Genomic DNA, 25,905 nt, shown 5'->3' on the forward strand with positions numbered 1-25,905 from the left:
GTCGGGGGTCGACACCTGCCACGTGGGCCCCCGACCCCCCAGTCCGGGCCTGTTTCGGTTATAGTCCGTCCTTTGTCATTGAATACCGCTCGCTCGTGAACCATCGTCGTCTCCTGACTTGTGTCATTTTATTATGTACTATTTGAACGTGAGTTGGACCGTTAATTACGTATTTTAGACCATGACTCCGTCTATTATTTAATTACGGACCATTGGAACGTACCTTTTAGACATTAAGTCCTTCATACCCCTTAGATCTTTGAGACTCCTTCAGATCTTTTAGAATTTGACCCTTTAAACCTTTTCTGACCCTTTATACCCCCCCTAATAGCTTTAAGACTTGTTCACCCTTTAGACCACTTTTCCCTTTAGACCCTTTAAGCCTTTAAGGCCTTATAGACATTTAAGACCCTGGAGACACCTTAAACTCCTGAAGACCTTAACCCATTTTAGACTGCTTCCACCCCTTGATACTTATATATTTTACACAACTAGACCCTCTTTAGACATTTCAGACCCCTTTAGGCTCCTTAAACCTTTTAGACCGTTTCGACCCTTTAGACCTGTAACTGCTGCTGGAACATACCCTTGAGACACCTTCGACCTTTTAGACCCCATTAAAAAAAAACATTTTGGACGTTTTACACCCCCCCCCCCCACCCCCCTTAAACCATTTTAGACGTTTTAGATAATTTTACACCTTTTAGATCCTTTACACACCTTCAGACCCTTTTAAGACCCTTTAGACCATTTTACATGTTTTTGGATGCATAGTCAAGACCCGTGTTATATCAGCAACACAGAATGGATCAGGATGCAACATATAGAAGTAGCAGAAGGGGAGGGGGAAATACCATGAAGGGGGAAATACCACCAGCAGGGCCGAGGGAGAAACTAGACGGAGATGGACAAATAGGGGGTGTGGGTACCCCACCCGTGCAAGTATCGTGCTCTGCATGATATCAATTGGCTTGATTATGGCATAATCATCTTGTTTGTTTATTTGTTTCCTCATATTGAGCCTTCAAGATCGTCAAGTTAGTCAAGTAATCAAAATGGAGAAGAGATAATGACTTATATTTAATAACGTGTAAGTTGTTTTTTTAAACAGTTCAACTGAAGCATCACAAACCTGAACCCATCAGGTCTCTGTTAGGGATTTGTATGGGATAATTCAGGGAGGAGGGATTTGGGTGGGGTAACTTAGGGAGGAGGGATCTTGGTGGGGTAATTTAGAGAGGAGGTATTTGGGTGGGGTAATTTAGGGAGGATGGATCTTGGTGGAGTAATTTAGGGTGGAGGGATTTGGGTGTGGTAATTTAGGGAGGGGGGATTTGGGTCGGGTAATTGAGGGAGGAGGGATTTGGGTGTGGTAATTTAGGGAGGGGGGATTTGGGTCGGGTAATTGAGGGAGGAGGGATCTTGGTGGGGTAATTTCGGGAGAAGGGATTTGGGTGTGGTAATTTAGGGAGGGGGGATTTGGGTCGGGTAATTGAGGGAGGAGGGATCTTGGTGGGGTAATTTCGGGAGAAGGGATTTGGGTGTGGTAATTTAGGGAGGGGGGATTTGGGTCGGGTAATTGAGGGAGGAGGGATTTGGGTGGGGTAATTTCGGAAGGAGGGATTTGGGTGGGGTAATTTAGGAAGGAGGCATTTGGGTGGGGTAATTGAGGAAGGAGAGATTTGGGTGGGGTAATTTATGGAGGAGGGATTTGGGTGGGGTAATTTAGGGAGGATGGATTTGGGTGGGGTAATTTAGGGAGGAGGGATTTGGGTCGGGTAATTGAGGGAGGAGGGATCTTGGTGGGGTAATTTAGGGAGGAGGGATTTGGGTGGGGTGATTTATGGAGGAGGGATTTGGGTGGGGTAATTTAGTGAGGAAGGATTTGGGTGGGGTAATTTAGGGAGGATGGATTTGGGTGGGGTAATTTAGGGAGGAGGGATTTGGGTGGGGTGATTTATGGAGGAGGGATTTGGGTGGGGTAATTTAGTGAGGAAGGATTTGGGTGGGGTAATTTAGGGAAGATGGATTTGGGTGGGGTAATTTAGGGAGGATGGATTTGGGTGGGGTAATTTAGGGAGGAGGAATTTGGGTGGGGTGATTTATGGAGGAGGGATTTGTGTTGGGTAATATAGTGAGGCAGGATTTGGGTGGGGTAATTTAGGAAGGTTGGATTTGGGTGGGGTAATTTAGGGAGGGGGGATTTGGGTGGGGTAATTTGGGGAGGTTGGATTTGGGTGTGGTAATTTAGGGAGGGGGGATTTGGGTGGGGTAATTGAGGGAGGAGGGATTTGGGTCGGGTAATTTAGAGAGGAGGGATCTTGGTGGGGTAATTTCGGAAGGAGGGATTTGGGAGGGGTAATTTAGGAAGGAGGATTCTTATTGGGGTAATTTAGGGAGGATGGATTTGGGTGGGGTGATTTAGGGAGGAGGAATCTTTGTGGGGTAATTTAGGAAGGAGGGATTTGGGTGGGGCAATTGAGGAAGGAGAGATTTGGGTGGGGTAATTCATGGAGGAGGGATTTGGGTGGGGTAATTTAGGGAGGATGTAATTGGGTGGGGTAATTTAGGGAGGAGGGATTTGGGTGGGGTGATTTAGGGAGGAGGGATTTGTGTTGGGTAATTTAGTGAGGAGGGATTTGGGTGGGGTAATTTAGGGAGGTTGGATTTGGGTGGGGTAATTTAGGGAGGGGGGATTTGGGTGGGGTAATTTAGGGAGGTTGGATTTGGGTGGGGTAATTTAGGGAGAAGGGATTTGGGTGGGGTAATTTCGGGAGGTTGGATTTGGGTGGGGTAATTTAGGGAGGGGGGATTTGGGTGGGGTAATCGAGGAAGGTGGGATTTGGGTGGGGTAATTTAGGGAGGGGGGATTTGCGTGGGGTAATTTGGGGAGGGGGGATTTGGGTGGGGTAATTGAGGGAGGTTGGATTTGGGTGGGGTAATTGAGGGAGGTTGGATTTGGGTGGGGTAATTTAGGGAGGGGGGATTTGGGTGGGGTAATTTCGGGAGGAGGGATTTGGGTGGGGTAATTTAGGGAGGGGGGATTTGGGTGGGGTAATTTCGGGAGGAGGGATTTGGGTGGGGTAATTTGGGGAGGTTGAATTTAGGTGTGGTAATTTGGGGAGGGGGCATTTGGGTGGGGTAATTGAGGGAGGAGGGATGTGGGTGTGGTAATTTCGGGAGGAGGGATCATGGTGGGGTAATTTAGGAAGGAGAGATTTGGGTGGGGCAATTTAGGGAGGAAGGATTTGGATGGGGTAATTTAGGGAGGAAGGATTTGGATGGGGTAATTTAGGGAAGAGGGATATGGGTGAGGTATTTTAGGGAGGAGGGATTTGGGTGGGGTAATTTAGGGATGTTGGATTTGGGTGGGGTAATTTAGGGAGGGGGGATTTGGGTGGGGTAATTTAGGGAGGGGGGATTTGGGTGGGGTAATTTAGGGAGGGGGGATTTGGGTGGGGTAATTTAGGGAGGGGGGATTTGGGTGGGGTAATTTAGGGAGGTGGATTTGGGTGGGGTAATTTCGGGAGGTTGGATTTGGGTGGGGTAATTTAGGGAGGTGGATTTGGGTGGGGTAATTTAGGGAGGTGGATTTGGGTGGGGTAATTTAGGGAGGTGGATTTGGGTGGGGTAATTTCGGGAGGGGGGATTTGGGTGGGGTAATTGAGGGAGGAGGGATTTGGGTGTGGTAATTTGGGGAGGGGGGATTTAGGTGGGGTAATTGAGGGAGGAGGGAATTGGGGGAGGTAATTGAGGAAGGAGGGATTTGGGTGGGGTAATTGAGGAAGGAGGGATTTGGGTGGGGATTTTGTGCAGGTTTCGTTTTTCTTTACCAATATCAAATGAGCATCGTCATGGTATCGATAAGAATATGGCCTGAGATCAAGCCCTGATCTGACTTTGATCTTATGCACACTTAACAGGGTGCACTGTGACTTAGCTCACTGATGTATATTATTATGGGATGGGAAGGGGAGTGGGAGGGCCCATGGTTGGGTTACTGCCCGAGGCCCAAAGCACCCTCAATCCATCCCTGGGCCCAGTCACAGAGAAACACACCATGAGAACCAGAGTGGATGTGGAGGCTGCGATGGATACTATCCGCAAGCAAGAGCTTCATGCAAGCAGTTTCACCGCCCTCTCATGTCATTCCCCAATCCTTCTCACTATCTTTGTCTCCCCTAATAACTCGATACCTAACCCAACCCTTTGACCTGTAAGTACCTGAATTTTCTCTCCACCTCTCTCTACTTTTTTCCTGTTTGTTCATTCTCTTCCTTGTTGTGTCCAACTGTGGCTCCACAATCAGTCTGTTTCCTTTTCGTAAGTGTTTTGCCAAACCGAGAGTTTGTTTTTGTATTTGCTATACTCCCACATAACATACCTGGACTGGTGGTTTCTTGGTTGGTTTTTTTCTACACTGGGTCGAAAGGTCACGTCAGGTAAAATATGATACTTGAGAACTGGTGAATGGATTTTAATCAAACTTGGTACAAGTATGTACAATGATGTAATAATGTGGAAGGAGGCATATTGGTCTACATTGTGATGTCGAAGTGTCGTTCTAGCTTTCTATACATGGTATAGGCTCATGGAAGCGCTCGGACACAGAGCAGATCAGGAGACAACATAGGAAAGGGAAGAGCAGGAGAACGGGGAAACGCCAAGAGCAGGGCAGAGGGAGAAAGTTGATGGAGATAGACAACATGGGGATGCAGGTAACGATGAGTGGTCAGGGAGCAACCAAGGGATGCAGGTAACGATGAGTGGTCGGGGAGCAACCAAGGGATGCAGGTAACGATGAGTGGTCGGGGAGCAACCAAGGGATGCAGGTAACGATGAGTGGTCGGGGAGCAACCAAGGGATGCAGGTAACGATGAGTGGTAAGGGAGCAACCTAGGGATGCAGGTAACGATGAGTGGTAGGGGAGCAACCTAGGGATGCAGGTAACGATGAGTGGTAGGGGAGCAAATGTTGCTGCGGATGAAGAATATGGACAGGTAAGTAAAGTCTTGGGAGGGGTGGGGGTGGTTTATTGGGTGTAGAAAAGATCATGGTTTTGGATGGGGGATGACTTGAGATGGTGTTGAACACTCAACAACTGTCTTGAAGGCCTGAAGGGAAGAATGAGAAGGGAAGAATGAAATTGAAGAGAGTGTAGAAGGTAGTTCTGCAGGTGGGGAAAAAGAGGGTAAATGAGCAGAAGTGAGCAGTGGTTCTGGATTTAAGCAATTTTACTCGGAGGGGTTGCTGGTGGACCACGTGCATCCTGTAGATACATGGGGAGGACAGAGGACAGAGGACAGAGGACAGAGTACGGAGAGGGCAGAGGGAACAAGACCACAAATTTGGTGGAGGAAGTCAGAGAGAGACCACCGACCTGTCAGCGATGGTGAAGTGATCGGCCCTTAGACTCAGCGTCATCGTGTGAGATTCCAATGATCTTGAAAGCCTTCGTTTCCATGGCATCAAGCTGAGCAGGATGTGAGGCAGGCGAGCCAGTCCAGAGGGGAGAGCAGCACTCCACCAAGCTGCGGATGAAAGCCTTGTGGGTGGATAGGAGCTCAGGTGTGCCACTGACAAGGAAGGACTTTGCATGACGGAGGACGTGCAGTCGGCGCCTGGCTTTGGAGGACAGCTTGGAAATGTGGTTTTCCCAGGAAAGATCATGGCAGACAGTGAGACCCAAAAGCTTGAGTGACAAAACTTCTTCTAGAGGATTGTTGAGAAAGTAGATGGGAGGGTTTTCCAGACGGACTGCACTAATGGTATAACTAGACCATATATCTCCCATTACCCCCTCAGGTGGGTGTTCCCACAACAGTATATATCATGTCAGGTGTTCCCACAACAGTATATATCATGGGATTCTTTTTTGATGTTATGTCCCTCCGCAGGTTCAGTGCTGCCACCAGACAGGAATAGTACGGCAGACAGGTGAAGTATTTGGGAGAATTGTGCCTTTGATGATACAAACACGAGAGTTCGCACATAGTTAGAGTATGTCCGAAGGAAGATATTTGGCTGTCGGGCCATCGCAGATTTGTCCTGTGACAACAAAAGCGGCCATTCTTTTTTTTTTTTAAAGGACAAATCTGCGATGGCCCGATAGCCAAACATCTTCCTTCGGACCTACTCTGACTGTGTGCCAAATGCCATGCTTGTGTCATCAACGGTACAAATCCTGCACCCATCTGCCATACGAGAAAGGGTTACCGTACTGAAAAGGTGGGTTGCGTGGGTTTACCTCCACCTTCCCAGTGATAGCCAGACCAATCATTTGAAATGTTGCCGGTGATAGCTTGCCGACTCTTAGCAAAGGACACTAAAGGATCTTTAATGTCCACCAGCTAAAGCTGGCAGATGGGATGCCCATTTTAACATCTGTGTGAGGGACAGCACACACATTGATGAATCATCTCACCTGTGAAACACCAGAATAACGGTTTATAGCTGGGTCTGGATTCGAACCTCGGCTAGATAACTCGGAGGTGAATGCGCATATCTCTAAGGTATTCTACCAATGTCAACCTACATCAGGTGAAACAGTGAGGATAATAAATAAATAATTGTTGTGTACGTGGTACAGTGTGAAACAGAAACCTGATATTCATCAATGTGTGGGTGGCACACCTGTTGTTAAACCTGCTCTTGTTTGTTTTTACCAACATGTCACATGTGATCTCGGTCGCTCATGGTCTCCAATAATCAAGCATATAGGTACATATACACACCTTTATAGTGCGTTGTTGTAAAACTGAACTTGGTTCATGGTGTAAAGGTGTAAGAATGAGATAGTGTTTAAAATCGGTCACGTGACGGGTTCGTGGGAAGTCTGTGAAGCGATCCGGGAACGTGGCCAACAGGAAGTTACAGAAACAGCAAAACAAGGAGAGGGAGTGGAAGGAGGGGGAAGGGGAAGGTGGGGGAAGGGGAAGGTGGGGGAAGGTGAAGGTGGGGGAAGGTGAAGGTGGGGGAAGGGGAAGGAGGGGGAAGGGGAAGGGGAAGGAGGGGGAAGGTGAAGGTGGGGGAAGGTGGGGGAAGGTGAAGGTGGGAGAAGGTGAAGGTGGGGAAAGGTGAAGGTGGGGAAAGGTGAAGGTGGGGGAAGGTGAAGGTGGGGGAAGGTGAAGGTGGGGGAAGGAGAAGGAGGGGGAAGGGGAAGGTGAAGGTGGGGGAAGGTGAAGGTGGGGGAAGGTGAAGTTGGGGGAAGGTGAAGTTGGGGGAAGGTGAAGGTGGGGGAAGGTGAAGGTGGGGGAAGGTGAAGGTGGGGGAAGGTGAAGGTGGGGGAAGGTGAAGGTGGGTTGTGTGTGAGGTTATTATCATGAAGAAAAAGAAAGATTTAGATAAACAAAATCTGAAATCAATGACCCTTCCTGAGGAGGTTTGGACACGTGGTGGTTTCCAGGTTTCCTCGCTATATTGAGCATCACGTGATTCCCTGATGGACCAAATATCAGTAGGTGAAGAGAAGATGTGCAGATGACAGGTAGTGAAGACTCAGGGAAAACAGTTTTTGGTACAAACGACAAATGAAAGAAAGACGAGCTACAACGATGTGTACTTTAGATTTCGTATAAACGAGGAAATTTAGGGATAAAAACTTATTCAAGAACTTGCACGAAAAGAGAGAAAGTTTGGGTTTAGAGATATAACATCATTTATAGTCTGATTTGACCACATCTAAAATAAATATATAACTACAATATCAGATATAAAACTGTTTAAGATGATGAAGAGGAAATTAATAAATAAATTGTTTAATCACATTCTTCCCTCCAAGTCTTCAAGAAGAATGTGCACCACCATCTCAAGTCAAACACAAAACACAAACAAGTCAAACTAAATTGAAAATCATTCCAAACATGAAACTTCCTGTTTTTAAAGAAATCCTAAAGGACACAAACAACAGGCACAAAGAACGAACACAACGTGTTGAATAAGGAGGTGTAAAAGACGCTGCATCAATGGTGGTAAACTTTCTGAAATATAGATATTTTTCTACAACCTTCCAAATATTTATTTTATTTCCATTTAATTATATACATGAACATTGTAAACACAATTCGCCTTCTTGGAACTTCCAAAACCTTTCCGTTTAGCAGCATTTGGAGAAAATATGACAGCATCTTACATCATCTCGACCAATCAAATTTGCCGCTCACAGGCTCCGCCCATATCCTTGTTTCTGAGGAAAGTGTGGGGTGAGGTGTTCCATTAATCCTCTAGTTTGACATTTATCTTGTTCAACAGAGAAGAAAATTGTTCAAGATGAAATAGTGAAAAAAAATAAAAAATTAATGTCGAGTTTGTATATAATTGGGTCCTGGTTCACCTGTAAGGAAGAATGAATGAATGATCGTTTTAAGGCCATTTTCCCTGCTGGAGCAGGGGTTAGCCTTGCGGGCCCCATGACAATCATGGTTCCCTGTTTGAGGCAATGTTTTTATGGCCGGATGCCCTTCCTGACGCCATCCCTTGGTCACGCTCTTACGATGCGCAGGGATACGGTGTACACACCGTGATCATTCATCCCAGCAAGCTGGTACTCAATTTGCCGACCTCGGAAGGTATGACAGGCTGAGTCAACCCCCCTGGCGTTAATTCAGCGATCGACCGGGATTCGAACCCAGGATCCTAGAATCCCAAGCCGGCATGCTATCCGCTAAGCCAACACCAGGGCTAAGCCAACACCTGTAAGGAAGAATCAAAGGAAATGGAACAAATCAAATTATGAGTTCGTGAGAAGTGGACACGATGAAGAACTCTGCAGTGAAATCCCAAATCCTTCAGACAGACAGGAAGCAGCCTCTTACCTCTTCTCAGATGTTGACAAAATCAGAAACTGATCAAACACTTGGAATATGTCTTCCAATCCTGAGAAATCCCACACTCACTCCCGATCTCTGAAAGGACCATACCACAAACCCTCACATCTGCTTTCTCAACAACCGTCTAAGAGGTTCAGTCACTCACACCCTTGGATCTCACGATCAGCCCTGATCTCTCTTGGGCAAGCCACATTTTAAAGATGGCCTCCAAAAAAATTTCTGCTGCATTGAAGATTCCCAAGAGCACAGTGGCCTCCATAATTCTTAAATGGAAGAAGTTTGGAACAACGAGGACTCTTCCTCGAGCTGGCCGCCCGGCCAAACTGAGCAATCGGGGAAGAAGGGCCTTGGTAAGAGAGGTGACCAAGAACCCGATGGTCACTCTGGCTGAGCTCCAGAGATCCTGGGTGGAGATGGGAGAAACTTCCAGAAGGACAACCATCACTGCAACACCCCACCGATCTGGGCTTTATGGCAGAGTGGCCAGACGGAAGCCAAACAGTTCAATCTTGGTTTGATCAGACCACAGAATCTTGTTTCTCACAGTCTGAGAATCCTTTAGGTGCTTTTTTTGCAAACTCCAAGCGGGCTTTCATGTGTCTTTCACTGAGGAGAGGCCACACTGGGACCAGCCTTCGCTACCACACTGGGACTAGCTTTCTCTACCACACTGGGACCACCTTTCACCACCACACTGGGACCATCCTTCACCACCACACTGGGACCAGCCTTCGCTACCACACTGGGACCATCCTTCGCTTCCACACTGGGACCAGCCTTCTCTACCACACTGGGACCAGTCTTCGCTACCACACTGGGACCAGCCTTCGCTTCCACACTGGGACCAGTCTTCGCCACCACACTGGGACCAGCCTTCGCTACCACACTGGGACCAGTCTTCGCTACCACACTGGGACCAGCCTTCGCTTCCACACTGGGACCAGCCTTCGCTTCCACACTGGGACCAGCCTTCTCTACCACACTGGGACCAGCCTTCTCTACCACACTGGGACCAGCCTTCTCTACCACACTGGAACCAGCCTTCTCTACCACACTGGGACCAGCCTTCTCTACCACACTGGGACCAGCCTTCTCTACCACACTGGAACCAGCCTTCTCTACCACACTGGGACCAGCCTTCTCTACCACACTGGGACCAGCCTTCGCTACCACACTGGGACCAGCCTTCTCTACCACACTGGAACCAGCCTTCTCTACCACACTGGAACCAGCCTTCTCTACCACACTGGGACCAGCCTTCTCTACCACACTGGGACCAGCCTTCTCTACCACACTGGGACCAGCCTTTTCTACCACACTGGGACCAGCCTTCTCTACCACACTGGGACCAGCCTTCTCTACCACACTGGGACCAGCCTTCTCCACAACACTGGGACCAGCCTTCTCTACCACACTGGGACCAGCCTTCTCTACCACACTGGGACCAGCCTTCTCTACCACACTGGGACCAGCCTTCTCTACCACACTGGGACCAGCCTTCTCTACCACACTGGGACCAGCCTTCTCTACCACACTGGGACCAGCCTTCTGCACAACACTGGGACCAGCCTTCTCCACAACACTGGGACCAGCCTTCTCCACAACACTGGGACCAGCCTTCTCCACAACACTGGGACCAGCCTTCTCCACAACACTGGGACCAGCCTTCTCCACAACACTGGGACCAGCCTTCTCCACAACACTGGGACCAACCTTCTCCAAAACACTGGGACCAGCCTTCTCCACAACACTGGGACCAGCCTTCTCTACCACACTGGGACCAGCCTTCTCCACAACACTGGGACCAGCCTTCTCCACAACACTGGGACCAGCCTTCTCCACAACACTGGGACCAGCCTTCTGCACAACACTGGGACCAGCTTTCTCCACAACACTGGGACCAGCCTTCTCCACAACACTGGGACCAGCCTTCTGCACAACACTGGGACCAGCTTTCTCCACAACACTGGGACCAGCCTTCTCCACAACACTGGGACCAGCCTTCTCCATAACACTTGGACCAGCCTTCTCCACAACACTGGGACCAGCCTTCTCCACAACACTGGGACCAGCCTTCTCCACAACACTGGGACAAGCCTTCTCCACAACACTGGGTCCAGCCTTCTCCACAACACTGGGTCCAGCCATCTCCACAACACTGGGACCAGCCTTCTCCACAACACTGGGACCAGCCTTCTCCACAACACTGGGACCAGCCCTCTCCACAACACTGGGTCCAGCCTTCCCTACCAAACTAAAACATTAACTCGACCTTTCTTGCTTTGACAGCACTATAATCAGTCACATGTCTGAATTATGAAGAGCAGTAAATATAATCTGTGGTTCCAGACTTTTCGGACATCCCGTAAATTAGTAAATACCAGGAAGAGATAGAAGGAAACACAAGGTGTTTGTTTCACTGGAAGAGAAATACAAACAGATGGGGGTATGTTGTTAATTAATTAAATAAATCACTGGGTGTGTATTTGTGTACAAGGAAATAAACCACGTGATGATGCCGAGCTGGGTGTGGATGGATGTTTTAAATTCCTCATCCGTTCTTTACCCCCTGGCACACGATAGGTTGGCACGAACACCTTTTGGTTTCAACACCAACAAGCACGGTCGAGCACATACCAGGCTGAACAGTTTATGTTTTGTATCCCACTGATCGGCCTGATCTGGATTCGGACCTGAATCAAAATCGAATCGGCTTGTTCTGGTCGCTTAAGCAACTCACCCACAAAGTTTAGTCATAACTCGTGCATACCTTTTTGAGATATCATGCGATAACCGGTTTTAGCCCTTCCTGTCAATGCTGAAGATTCATTTTAAAAAATCTCTAATCCAGATCCGGATTCGAATCTTCACCAAAATTGAAACAATTCTTCCCTGTCACATACACAACCTGTCCACCAAGTTTTTTTTTTCTTTTTTTTTTTTCTTTTTGTATACAAGATCGAGGCTCGTGAAAGAGCGAACATTAATCACACAGAAAGACAAACCGACACATAAAACATATAACATCGGGAGCGGTAGACAAGATGGGGAGAGAGGGGGAAGGACACAAACACAACATTTGAGAGCAGGGACCGAGAGACATGGAGACATCGAGAGAAATACAGTTTCGACAAAATACAATTGTGAACAGACTTAACTTTGAAAACGTGGAGACCGTGTGGAGCTTCGAAAATCCCTGCCGACGTCTCCAAGATCTCGCGAGATCCAAGATCCAAGTTTCGTCCCAATCCGTCCACAACTTTTTGAGATTTCCTGTTCTCCAACAGACAGGCAGACAAACAGATATACAGCGGCAAAAACATAACCTCCATCCACCATCAGTGGCAGAGGGAATGAATATTTCACCCTGTATGATCTACGGACCCACAAGAGGACCAGAAATGAACATTTCCCCCTGTATGATTCACAGACGTACAAGAGGACCAACAATGAACATTTCCCCCTGTTCGATCCATGGACCCACAAGAGGACCAGCATTGAACATTTCCCCCTGTACGGTCGAGAGACCCACAATAGGACAAGCAATGAACATTTCCCCCTGTATGGTCCACAGACGTACAAGAGGACCAGCATTGAACATTTCCCCCTGTATGGTCGACAGACGTACAAGAGGACAAGAAATGAACATTTCCCCCTGTATGGTCTACAGACCCACAAGAGGACAAGAAATGAACATTTCCCCCTGTATAATCCATGGACCCACAAGAGGACCAGCAAAGAACATTTCCGCTGTATGATCGATGGACCCACAAGAGGACACTCTGTGGGATTCCGAGACAATTTTATAAACATTATTTGATATTTTTGATATTTAGTGATTAAATTTGTACTGTTTCCGGTGGTTCATCACATCTACTATTGGTTCGTTTCCAGTGCAGCCGAAGTTCCCCAAGGAGCAACACAAGATGGTCATGTCCCCCCTGAACCATCAGGAGAAAGGTCGAGCACCTTCTACATCCAAGACGTCTGTGCATTTTCCTTTTCCCACCATAAACGTTTTGGTTATTTTAATATTTCTGTGAGAAACCATTCATTATTAGTTACTAGGGCATGCCCGTACTATATATATATGCCCGTACTTCTATATATATATGCCCGTACATGCCCGTACTTCCTAGGGCATGCCCGTACTATATATATATCTAAAATTATATCCCCCCCCTCTATTTACATGAAATGGTTTGGTCCATTCGCAAAGCCAGTAACGACCACAGAACCCCCCCCCCCCCTCTATTTACATGAAATGGTTTGGTCCATTCGCTAGCGCCAAAGTGAACGGCGAACGGCTAAATCGCCATAGCTCGGTAACTACTTGTCCGATTAATATGAAACCTTGAAAAGGCACATCCTCGGGTCCCCAGCAATATACCTGGCAAGTTGCAAGTATATCGGACCCGTGGTTGTCGAGAAACAGCGGTCACAGACAAACATACAAACATACAAACACACATACACACAGAGATTACTGGAATTATAGATAGATTCCTTCCACCACCAAATGTGGATTATGTTTTCACCCCCTGTCTGTCTGGTTGTTACTTTGCAAAAATTGAATATTTTTCAACTATATCGGTTTGTGTTGTGCGTTATTACTTTGCAAAAAAAAAATTTGACAAGTATGTTGATCACTCCGGTTTGTGTGTTTGTGTGTATGTTTTTGTGTTTGTGTGTATGTTTTTGTGTTTGTGTGTATGTTTTTGTGTTTGTTTGTTTGTGTTTGTGTGTCTGTTTTTGTGTTTGTTTGTTTGTTTGTGTGTCTGTTTTTGTGTTTGTGTTTGTGTGTATGTTTTTGTGTGTATGTTTTTGTGTTTGTGTTTGTGTGTATGTTTTTGTGTGTATGTTTTTGTGTTTGTGTTTGTGTGTGTTTTTGTGATTGTGTGTTTTTTGTTTGATTTGTGTTTGAATGTTTGTGTGTTTGTTTATATGTTTTTGTGTTTGTATGTTTGTGTGTCTGTGTGTTTGTTTGTATGTTTTTGTGTTTGTATGTTTGTGTGTTTTTGTGTTTGTGTGTATGTTTTTGTGTTTGTGTTTGGGTGTTTGTGTGTTTGTTTGTATGTTTTTGTGTTTGTATGTTTTTGTGTTTGCGTTTGTGTGTATGCTTTTGTGTTTGTATGTCTGTGTGTCTGTGTGTTTGTTTGTATGTTTTTCTGTTTGTATGTTTGTGTGTTTTTGTGTTTGTGTGTATGTTTTTGCTACAGGCTGCATACAAAACAACAGCAAGAACAGGTCAAAAGGTCAATATAGGCCAAAAGGTCAACAACCTTTTCAAATTTCTAAAATCCTCAATTTTCATCTGATTGACTTGACATTTGAATCGGATTTTCATGTCAGCGAATTGAATTCAACCGCCATCTATTTGTGAGGTCATCGTCGGCCACATTATCAACATAGGCCAAAGGTCAAACACTTTTTTCTAATTTCTAAAATCCTCAATTTTCATCTGATTGCATTGAAATGTGAATATGATTTGCATACCAGGTACCTGAATTCAAACACCAAGTATATTTGAGGTCATCGTCGGCCAACAACTTATTAAAGGGATTTCGCTCGTATCGTGCTGTGCACGACATATTTCTTGTTTGTTTGTTTGTTTCTCTGTTTGGTACAGGGGAAAATTTGGTGGAGAGGTCGTGTTTGTGACAAGGACGAAAATATTACATTTTGCTGAAGATCCGGATGGAGATACGAGAATTTCAAGTGATTCTTCACCATTGAGAGATGGGGACAAAAACGATATAAAGCAGGATATTTTAAAAAGTTGTGGACGGATTCTGACAAAACTTGGGGGATGAGTTGGTTCGGTGAGAAGAACAAACCGATTAGATTTTGGTTCAGGTCCAAATCCAGATCCGGCCTATCCGAAGATACAAACCATAAACTATTCATTCCGGTGGAGGTTTGCGATCTACTGAGTGCTGTTCCAGTTGGTTTTGTTGTTGTTCTTGGTGTAAAATGAAGAACTTCTAAAGTTGCGTGATTATGACGTCATTCTCGTGGAAAGTTTCCGCGGTAATCCCGACGTCGCATTGAGGAAGTTTCGGAAACAGAAACAAACGAAACGGGAACAGTCCGGGGGGGGGGGGGGGGATTGGGGACAGCTTAGCTGTGCAGGGGGAAAAGGGGGGAAATACGGGACAGTGTGGCCGTGCAGGGGGAAAAGAGGGGAATTGGGGGACAGTGTGGCCGTGCAAGGGGAAAAGAGGGGAATTAGGGGACAGTGTGGCCGTGCAGAGGGGAATTAGGGGAAGTGTGGCCGTGCAGGGGGAAAAGAGGGGAATTAGGGGACAGTGTGGCCGTGCAGGGGGGAATTAGGGGACAGTGTGGCCGTGCACTGGAAAAAGAGGGGAATTAGCGGACAGTGTGGCTGTGCAGGGGGAAAGGAGGGGAATTAGGGGACAGTGTGGCTGTGCAGGGGGAAAAGAGGGGAATTAGGGGACAGTGTGGCCCGGCAGGGGGAAAAGAGGGGAATTAGGGGACAGTGTGGCTGTGCAGGAGGAAAAGAGGGGAATTAGGGGACAGTGTGGCCGTGTAGGGGGAAAAGAGGAGAATGAGGGGACAGCGTGGCCATGCACTGGAAAAAGAGGGGAATTAGGTCACAGCGTGGCCATGCACTGGAAAAAGAGGGGAATTAGGGGACAGTGTGGCCGTGCAGGGGGAAAAGAGGAGAATGAGGGAACAGCGTGGCCATGCACTGGAAAAAGAGGGGAATTAGGGACAGTGTGGTCGTGCACTGGAAAAAGAGGGGAATTGGGGGACAGTGTGGTCGTGCAGGGGGAAAAGACGGGAATTGGGGGACAGTGTGGCCGTGCACTGGAAAAAGAGGGGAATTGGGGGACAGTGTGGGTGTGCATTGGAAAAAGAGGGGAATTAGGGACAGTGTGGTCGTGCAGGGGGAAAAGAGGGGAATTAGGGGACAGTGTGGCCGTGCACTGGAAAAAGAGGAGAATTGGAGGACAGTGTGGGTGTGCACTGGAAAAAGAGGGGAATTAGGGGACAGTGTGGCCGTGCAGGGGGAAAAGAGGAGAATGAGGGGACAGCGTGGCCATGCACTGGAAAAAGAGGGGAATTAAGGGACAGTGTGGCCGTGCACTGGAAAAAGAGGGGAATTAGGGGACAGTGTGGCCGTGCAGGGGGAAAAGAGGAGAATGAGGGGACAGCGTGGCCATGCACTGGAAAAAGAGGGGAATTAGGGGACAGTGTGGTCGTGCAGGGGGAAAAGATGGGAATTTGGGGACAGCGTGGCCATGCACTGGAAAAAGAGGGGAATTGGGGGACAGTGTGGCCGTGCAGGGGGAAAAGAGGAGAATGAGGGGACAGCGTGGCCATGCACTGGAAAAAGAGGGGAATTAAGGGACAGTGTGGCCGTGCACTGGAAAAAGAGGGGAATTAGGGGACAGTGTGGCCGTGCAGGGGGAAAAGAGGAGAATGAGGGGACAGCGTGGCCATGCACTGGAAAAAGAGGGGAATTAGGGACAGTGTGGTCGTGCAGGGGGAAAAGATGGGAATTTGGGGACAGTGCAGGGTGGAAATGTGGAATGAGGAGACAGTATATGTGAAGAAGGTGTTGGGATTGGTGGTGTTGAGTGGACGAGAGTGGAGATGATGAAATGATCAAGTAACATTATGTGGGGATTCGGGAGAAATGTGAAAAAATGCTCGTATTTAAATCCGGGGGATTATTAGAGATAAAGAGTGAATAATCGGATTGATGATTTGTAACTGTTTGGAGAATTGAATTACACGATTCTCATATGAAAGAAGAAAATTTTTAAAACACAAATCTGAGAATACATTTGTATTTATAACGTCATGACCGGACTGAACTGTGATTAATAAATATCAACTCATTAATTATTATCAATCAATCGTTATCAATCCCTCTTTTAACCCCTCATTTAAAATTCCTTATTATCAATCCATTTGTCAACCCCTCATTATCAATCCCTCTATCAACCCCTCATGATCAATCCCTCATTATCAATCGCTCTATCAACCCCTCATTATCAACCCCTCTATCAACCCCTCATTATCAATCCCTCGATCAACCCTTCATTGTCAATCCCTCTATCAACCCCTTATTATCAATCCTTCTAGCAACCCCTTATTATCAATCCCTCCATCAACCCCTTATTATCAATCCCTCTATTAACCCCTCTTTATCAATTCCTCTTTCAACCCCTTATTATCATCCCCTCTATCAACCCCTCATTATCAATTCCTCTATCAACCCTTCATTTATCAATCCCTCTATCAATTTATTGTTGTCAATCCCTCTATCAATTTCTTATTATTAATCCCTCTATCAACCCCTTATTATCATCCCCTCTATCAACCCCTCATTATCAATTCCTCTATTAACCCCTTATTATCAATCCCTCTGTCAATTTATTATTATCAATTCCTCTATCAATTTCTTATCAATTCCTCTATCAATTTCTTATTATCAATCCTTCTATTAACACCTCTTTATCAATCCCTCTATCAACCCCTCATTATCAATCCCTCGATCAACCCTTCATTGTCAATCCCTCTATCAACCCCTTATTATCAATCCTTCTAGCAACCCCTTATTATCAATCCCTCCATCAACCCCTTATTATCAATCCTTCTATTAACCCCTCATTATCAATTCCTCTTTCAACCCCTCATTATCATCCCCTCTATCAACCCCTCATTATCAATTCCTCTATCAACCCTTCATTTATCAATCCCTCTATCAATTTATTGTTGTCAATCCCTCTATCAATTTCTTATTATTAATCCCTCTATCAACCCCTTATTATCATCCCCTCTATCAACCCCTCATTATCAATTCCTCTATCAACCCTTCATTTATCAATCCCTCTATCAATTTATTGTTGTCAATCCCTCTATCAATTTCTTATTATTAATCCCTCTATCAACCCCTTATTATCATCCCCTCTATCAACCCCTCATTATCAATTCCTCTATCAACCCTTCATTATCAATCCCTCTGTCAATTTATTATTATCAATACCTCTATCAATTTCTTATCAATTTCTTATTATCAATCCTTCTATTAACACCTCTTTATCAATTCCTCTATCAACCCCTCATTATCAATCCCTCTGTAAATTTATTGTTATCAATTCCTCTATCAATTTCTTATCAATTCCTCTATCAATTTCTTATTATCAATCCTTCTATTAACACCTCTTTATCAATTCCTCTATCAACCCTTCATTATCAATTCCTCTATCAATTTCTTATTATCAATCCTTCTATTAACACCTCTTTATCAATTCCTCTATCAACCCCTCATTATCAATCCCTCTGTAAATTTATTGTTATCAATTCCTCTATCAATTTCTTATCAATTCCTCTATCAATTTCTTATTATCAATCCTTCTATTAACACCTCTTTATCAATTCCTCTATCAACCCTTCATTATCAATTCCTCTATCCATTAATTCACTCGGAAACATCGTGGTGGGATGATGAAGTTGGAAAGAAGATTGACGAGAAGAGGAAGAAGTTCAAGGAGTGGCAGAAGGTGAAGGGTACGGGAGCAGAAAAGGCAGAGCATGAAAGTTATAAGGCAGCCAAGAAGGCTGCAAAGAAAGAGGTAGCAAAGGCGCAGGAGGCATGTAGGAAAATGTTCGGAGAACGCTTGGATTCGGAAGAGGGTCAGAGAGCAGTATTCAGGATTGCAAAGCAGATAGCGAAAGAGAGGTGTGATGTGATGGGGGTGAGTTGCTTGAAGGATGAAGTGGGACAAATCGTTGTGGACCCAGATGGAATTAAAGGAAGATGGAAAAGATATATGGAAATGCTGTTGAATACAGAGAATGAATGGGATGGCAACATAGAGAGTAACCCAGTTTTAGGACCGGCAGAGAAGATAACTGAGAAGGAAGTTGAGGAAGCGATAAAAGCAATGAAGAGTAGAAAAGCGGGAGGGCCGACGGGAGTTGTGGGAGATATGTTGAAGGCAGCAGGAAGTTGGGGTGTGAAGAGAATGACAGAGATCTGCAATCTGGTGCTGAAAGAAGGCCGCATTCCAGTGGTTTGGGAACTGAGTACCCTCGTCCCTCTATACAAGGGGAAAGGTGACCCTCTGGACTGTGGCTCGTATCGAGCGATAAAGTTATTGGAGCATGGAATGAAGGTATTGGAAAGGGTGTTGGAGAGGAGGATAAGGAAGAAAGTGAAGATTGACGAAATGCAGTTTGGATTTATGCCAGGAAGAGGAACGACAGACGTGCATTTTATTGTGAGGCAGTTGCAGGAGAAGTATATAGAGTAGAGGAAGAAGTTGTTCCTTGGGTTTGTTGATCTGGAGACAGTATTTGATAGGGTTCCACGTGAAGTAGTGACATGGGCATTGAGGAAGTTAGGAGTGGAGGAATGGTTGATCAGAGTAGTGATGGCAATGTACAAAAGAGCGCGCACAGATGTAAGGACGAAGGACGGGAACAGTGGTGAGTTTGAGGTGAAGGTGGGAGTGCATCAGGGGTCGGTACTAAGTCCACTACTATTTGTAGCTGTGATGGAGGTGCTGGCTTAGAACGTAAAGGAGGGTTTACCGTGGGAGTTGTTGTATGCAGATGATCTGGTGTTGATTGCAGAAAGTATGGATGGACTGAAGGAGAAGATGAACAAGTGGAAGGAATGTATGGAGACAAAAGGTCTGAAGGTGAATATCAGGAAAACGAAGGTGATGGCAAGTGGTAAAGCATGTGGTGAGGTGGAAAGAACTGGGAAGTGGCCGTGTGCTGTGTGCAGGAAGGGTGTCGTAGTGAATTCCATTCAATGTCCAATGTGCGCTGAGTGGGTTCATCAAAAATGTAGTGGTTTGAGAGGGTCATTGGCCAGTGTGGCAGCTACATTCAAGTGTAAGGTGTGCACAGAGGGAGCTGCAGATGGAGGAAATCTTGAGTTGGATCTTGGAGATGGCGTGAAGCTGGAAGGTGTGAAAACATTTTGTTACCTTGGAGACATGCTGAATTGCTGAATGGAGAAGGTGGATCAGACACGGCAACGGTTGCTCGAGTGAGATGTGCATGGAAGAAGTTTCGGGAACTGAGTGGCGTGCTGACGAGGAGGGGAGTGTCATTGAAGCTAAAGGGAAAGGTGTATGCTGCATGTGTGAGAAGTGTTATGATTTATGGGAGTGAGACATGGGTAATGAACGTAGAGCAGCAACGAAGGCTGGAAAGGGTGGAAATGCGAATGGTTCGGTGGATGTGAGGAGTATCGTTGAGAGAGAGGAAGCCAAATGATGAATTGCGAAAGATGATGGGAATAGAGCCTGTGATTGATGCTGTGAAGAGGAACAGGTTGAGATGGTTTGGTCATGTGTTGAGGAAGGAAGAAAGTGACTGGTTGAAAAGAGTGATGGAAATGAATGTAGAAGGAAGTAGAGGACGGGGAAGACCGAGAAAGACTTGGCTAAAGATGGTCGAAGAAGAAATGCGGGCAAGGGGGTTAACAAGGAGAGATGCAGAAAATAGGGCAAAATGGAGAACATTGTCATGGGGACCGCAAGGCTATCTAGCTCTTGCAGGGAAAATGGCCTTAAAATGCCTGTTGTTGTTTGTTTGTATCAACTCATTGTTATCCAATCCCTCTATCAATTTCTTATTGTCAATCCCTCTGTCAACCCCTTATTATCACCCCCTCTATTAACCCCTCATTATCAATTCCTCTATCAACCCCTCATTATCAATCCCTCTATCAATTTCTTATTATCAATCCCTCTATCAATTTCTTATTATCAATCCCTCTATCAATTTCTTATTATCAATCCCTCTATCAACTCCTCATTATCAATCGCTCTATCAATTTCTCATTACACTGGACAACAAAGATTTTGCTCCCGGGGTAGAAACAAATGTTCTAGAATCTAGATCTAGACTAAATCGAGTTTGCTGATTCTGAATCTGAAGTCGGAATTTTCTCAACTCGTCACGATTTTGAGTTACACATCTGGTCCAATTACAGTAGCTTGCCCTCGTGGGTGATTTGGAGTGATCATAAATTATTATTTTTTGTTCCAATTATAGCAATACAACTGTTGTAGAATATTATTTCTCATATAAATAGCTTTAGAATGCACTTTAAATGATTTAAAATGGATGAAAATTGACCAAGCTATGAATTTTTAAGTACAATTTTCCACGCAGCATTACAATTTTTTGTGCCGCTTCCGTGCTGAGAGGAGTTAATAAGTTGATAATAAAAGGTGTAAATGCAATGTATATATATTTTAAGATGTATCAAGTTTGGAATTCATATCATGCTAATAGTATCGATATATTTTCAGGTTATAACATGATATATTGTCGTGTGGCTACCCTTGTGGTGAACACCGTAGGGTAGCACGGATTACCAAACTAGCATGAACACTCCGAGGCGTTCAGTTCAAAAATATAGCGGAGCATACGTGTGGGGGCAAGTGGGGAAAGGGAAAAAACAAAGAGATTACCTTCACGGATTTCCCCCGCAGTCCTCAAACCCATAATAAATAAACTCAACCGCCACAGGTATAAAATGTACAAGAATAAATGCCAGCTTTATGAAAACAAAAGCCGGTAATACAAAATAATCCATGGTAAATAAAATCCTAAATGGGACGTCCCCGCACACAGATCCACTACACAGACAAAGGGAAAGATAACTGAAAACAAACGTGTTTGGTCATTCAATTGCACTTAGCTCGACTCGACCAGTGCATCTCGTAAGGACTCATCCAGGCCCTGAGCGTGCGGTCTGTGGTGTGGCTCTAGTGTTGGTGGGAAATCCGCTTGCTCCCGTGCTGCTAGGCCTCAGTACGTCCTCGTTCACTGGGCCATGCTCGCGGGCAAGAAACAGGACTTACGTGCGAAGCGAACGGCAGGCATGCAGCCTGCTCTTCCATACCGTGCTCATCCACCCATCCTCCGAACGGAAAACCGCAGTTCCCCGGCCATGGCTGTGCCTCTGCACAACAACCAGCAAGTCGCAACACAGCCGATTGTGACGTCATCCAAATCAGAAGGGGCAAGAGCGGCAACAACGACCCTTCGCTCTCGTCTCCAGAACAAACAAGGCAAAAGTGAGGGCAGATGTGGGTCAGAGCGTTCAGAACTCCCCACACGTAAGATAACAATACGTTGGGAACACAGTCTCTTGTTCCTCTGGCTCTGACGTCATCTCCACACATCTCCGTCCCGACCCTATCAGCGAGTTCCATCTTACCCGTCCTTTCTGTCAATCAAACCCCGCCCAATCACGGCTCCTCGGGGCATGGCCTCACAGATCTTTTGTCCCGTGTGCTTCCAAAGTCAGAGTTGTCAGCAGCAGTGCTTCATGCCTGGCTTCCGGTGGTTTTATTAATTAGGTGTGTTTAATGGGCAATTTTGGCTAGTGTCTCTGGTGTGGTGCCAATAGGGACGTAGGAATAAAGTACAGAGGTAACGACATACAAGGGATAAATTACCCATAATCCCTGAGTTAATTAAAATACCCCACTCCTCGTAATGGGGACGAAGGTACACTTGAACGACACACGGCCAACCGGATCCCTACTTGTAGTACATCAAGGTGGTTCTTCTTCTTCGCGACAGTCAGAGTACACGAATCTATACACTCTACCTGGTCTATGGTATCATTACCCCCGACAAACGTAACAATATTTTTCTGTATATTTTCAGGTTAGGCATATGTTACCACAGGTATCATGAATAGGTGAGGCTGTGTGAATCACCCTGATAACTTTTGTTTTATCTGTGGGAAATATACTCCATGTACCAGCGCAATTACCTCACAAAGAGGGTGAAAGGTACTTACAAGTGTCATTTTGAATGTAAAGTTGGAGACCAAGACAAGAGCTGGGCACCTCAGGTGTGCTGCACCGTGTGTAACTCAGTGGTTTAGTGGCAAAAGGAAGGGAATGCCTCTTGCTGTGCCAATGATATGGCGTGAGCCAACGAATCATCACTCTTACTGCTACTTTTGTATGACAAATATTGCTGTTTCTCAACGAAAAACAAGTCAAAATAGTATATCCAGATCGTAAGTCTGCTCTGAAGCCGGTCCTCCACGACCTGGATTCTCCTGTGCTAGTTCCGCCAGAAGCTGCTGCAGATGAAAGCGATGACAACTCTGACGATGCTATGGGTGAGATGGATGAACTGTACGAACCTGAGTCTGAATCAAAGAAGCCACACTTGCTAAATCAAGAAGAATTACACGATCTGCTGAGAGATCTGTCATTGTCAAAGGAGAAGGCGGAAGTGTTGGGCGCCAGACGACAGCAATGGAATCTCCTCGAGGAAGGAACCAAAATTTCCCACTTCCGTGATCACCACACAAACTTAGCTACCTTTTTAAAGATAGAAAATGATGTTCGTTGCCGTGCTGGTGTTCATGGCCGAATGCATGAGCTCGAAACCAAACTGTGCCTGATGAATGGAGACTCTTCATGGACTCCTCGTAATGTGTCCTCGTAATGCCTTCTCCCCCCCCCCCCCCCTTCCCACGCCTCCTCCCCCCAAGCCCTCTCCCTTCCACACATCTCCCTGCTCTCAAATGTTGTGTTTGTTTGCTTCCCCTTCTCTCCCCATCTTGTCTTCCGCTCCCTCTTTTTATATATTTTGTTTGTCTGGTTGATTTGGTTGTGAAGTAAATGTTAGCTCTTTCTCGAGCCTGATTCAGTATACAAAAAAAAAAAAAAAAAACCACAGCAAAGTGATCTGAAATCTGATTTGTTCCGCAATGGTAACAAACACCTGCTGTTCCTGTAGCTCCTGCTGTCGGCATGAAGGAGACGAACAAGTCCATGGAAATCCTTATAAAAGAGATAAATTACTCAGATCATAAGTGGAACATTTGCGGTGATCATAAGTTTGGTGCAGAGGAAACTGATGCTGAACTCAAAGCAGGTATTTTCATTGGGCCCCAGATCCGAGAACTGATGTGTGATCCCGAGTTCAAAAATAAACCGAACCCACTTGAGTTTGCAGCATCGGAAACGTTTGTGTTGGTTGTTCAGAACTTTCTTGGGAACCATAGATCTGAACAGAATGCTGAATTAGAGGACAACTTGCTAAAGGTCTATCAGGGAATGGTCTGTAGAATGTCTCTTAAAATGGACTTCTTGCATTCTCATGTTGATTTCTTCCCACCTAATCTAGGTGACGTAAGCGATGAGCATCGTGAAAGGTTCCACCAAGACATTTCGGTCATGGAAACTCGGTATACAGGTCGGTTCAACCCAAACATGATGGGTGATTACTGGTGAATCCTACAACCGGAGAGCAACTCCACACACAAGCGCAAGAGCAGGTGTCTCACACACGTCTAAACAAGTCTGACCAGTGGGGCCGACACTGACTACATTACAAGGAAGAGTGTAAACCTGAAGCGTTGTTTCTGAATCACTCACAATGGCAGCTTTCCAGATCAAGTTTACACCCTTCCTAAGATTACCATTTTCTCATGTTTTATTTACTTATTTTTCAACAACTTGTTTATGTTCTTGGTTTGTAAACTACACATTATACACGGAGATCAATCATCGTTATCTCAATATGATGTGAAAGTAATTACTCAGCACTGATATCAGATGTACAATGTGCTGATCTGCAATAATAAAGTATCTAATATAGAGTGCCGGGTATTATTAATACATTTACATATTTTGAAAACCTGACGTTTTGGATAAATTCTGATCAGATTTTAAATCAGCGGCTCAGATTTAGCCAAGAACACCTGCATTTCCCTTAGTAGCAGATGAAACGTTTTTTGTTCTTGCCCAGTGTTATCAATCCCTCATTATCAATCCCTCATTATCAATCCCTCATTGTCAACCCCTCATTATCAACCCCTCATTATCAACCCCTCATTTTCAAACCCTCGTTATCAATCCGTCTGTCAACCGTCATTAGCAATCCCTCATTAACAATCCCTCATTAACAATCCCTCATTATCAGTCCCTCATTATCAATCCCTCTATCAAATCCTCATAACAATCCGTCCTTATCAACTCCTCATTATCAACCCCTCATTATCAACCACTCATTATCAACCCATCATTTTCAAACCCTCGTTATCAATCCGTCTGTCAACCGTCATCAGCAATCCCTCATTAACAATCCCTCATTATCAGTCCCTCATTATCAATCCCTCTATCAAATCCTCATAACAATCCCTCCTTATCAATCGCTCCATCAACCATTGTTATTAATCCTTCATTATCAATTCCTCATGAACAGCCCTTCATTAACAATCATTCCTTATCAATCACTCTCTCAACCCGCATTATCAATCCCTCATTATCAACCGTTCATTAACAATCCCTCATTTTATCAATTCCTCATTATCAACTTTTCATTAACAATCCCTCATTATCAAATCTGCATTATCAACCCTTCATTAACAATCCCTCATTAACAATCCCTCATTATCAGTTCCTCATTATCAACTCTTCATTAACAATCCCTCATTGGCAATCCCTCATTAACAATCCCTCATTATCAGTCGCTCATTATCAATCCCTCTATAAACTCTTCATTAACAATCCCTCCTTATCATTCGCTCTATGAACCCTCATTATCAATCCCTCCTCATCAATTCCTCATAATCAACCCTTCATTAGCAATCCCTCCTTATCAATCCTTCTATCAACTCCTCATTATCAATTCCTCATTATCAAGTCATCATGATCAACCCTTCATTCACAATCCCTCTTTATCAATAGCTCTGTCAACCCTCATTATCAATCCCTCATCAACAATTCCTCATTATCAATCCCTCAATCAGCCCTTCATTAACAATCCCTCATTATCAATCCCTCTATCAAACCTTCATTCACAATCCCTCACGATCAATCCCTCATGAACAATCTCTCTATCAATCCTTCAAAACAATCCCTCATTAACAATCCCTCTATCAACCGTTCATAAAGAATCCCCCCTAATCAATCGCTCTATCAACCCTCATTATCAATCCCTCATTATCAATTCCTCATTATCAACCCTTCATTAACAATCCCTCATTAACAATCCCTCATTATCAATACCTCATTAATAATCCCTCTATCAACCTTTCATT

The 25,905-nt window shown here is 45.3% G+C and overlaps 1 protein-coding gene across 1 annotated transcript in view; it reads left to right on the forward strand.

The window, feature by feature from the left end:
• LOC144891295 (uncharacterized) overlaps positions 1-24,462 on the forward strand; it is a 39,643-nt gene extending 15,181 nt beyond the window's left edge. The window contains exons 2-3 of the mRNA XM_078773967.1: positions 23,598-23,735; positions 23,988-24,462. Of these exons, the coding sequence (XP_078630093.1) occupies positions 23,598-23,735; positions 23,988-24,094 (245 nt within the window). The 3' untranslated portion in view covers positions 24,095-24,462. The remainder of the gene's footprint in view (positions 1-23,597; positions 23,736-23,987) is intronic.
• The last annotated feature ends 1,443 nt before the right edge of the window (positions 24,463-25,905 follow it).

This window comes from Myxine glutinosa, chromosome 3 (genome assembly GCF_964187855.1).
Source record: "Myxine glutinosa chromosome 3, kmMyxGlut1.1, whole genome shotgun sequence".
In the NCBI taxonomy this organism is placed as follows: Eukaryota; Metazoa; Chordata; class Myxini; order Myxiniformes; family Myxinidae; genus Myxine; species Myxine glutinosa.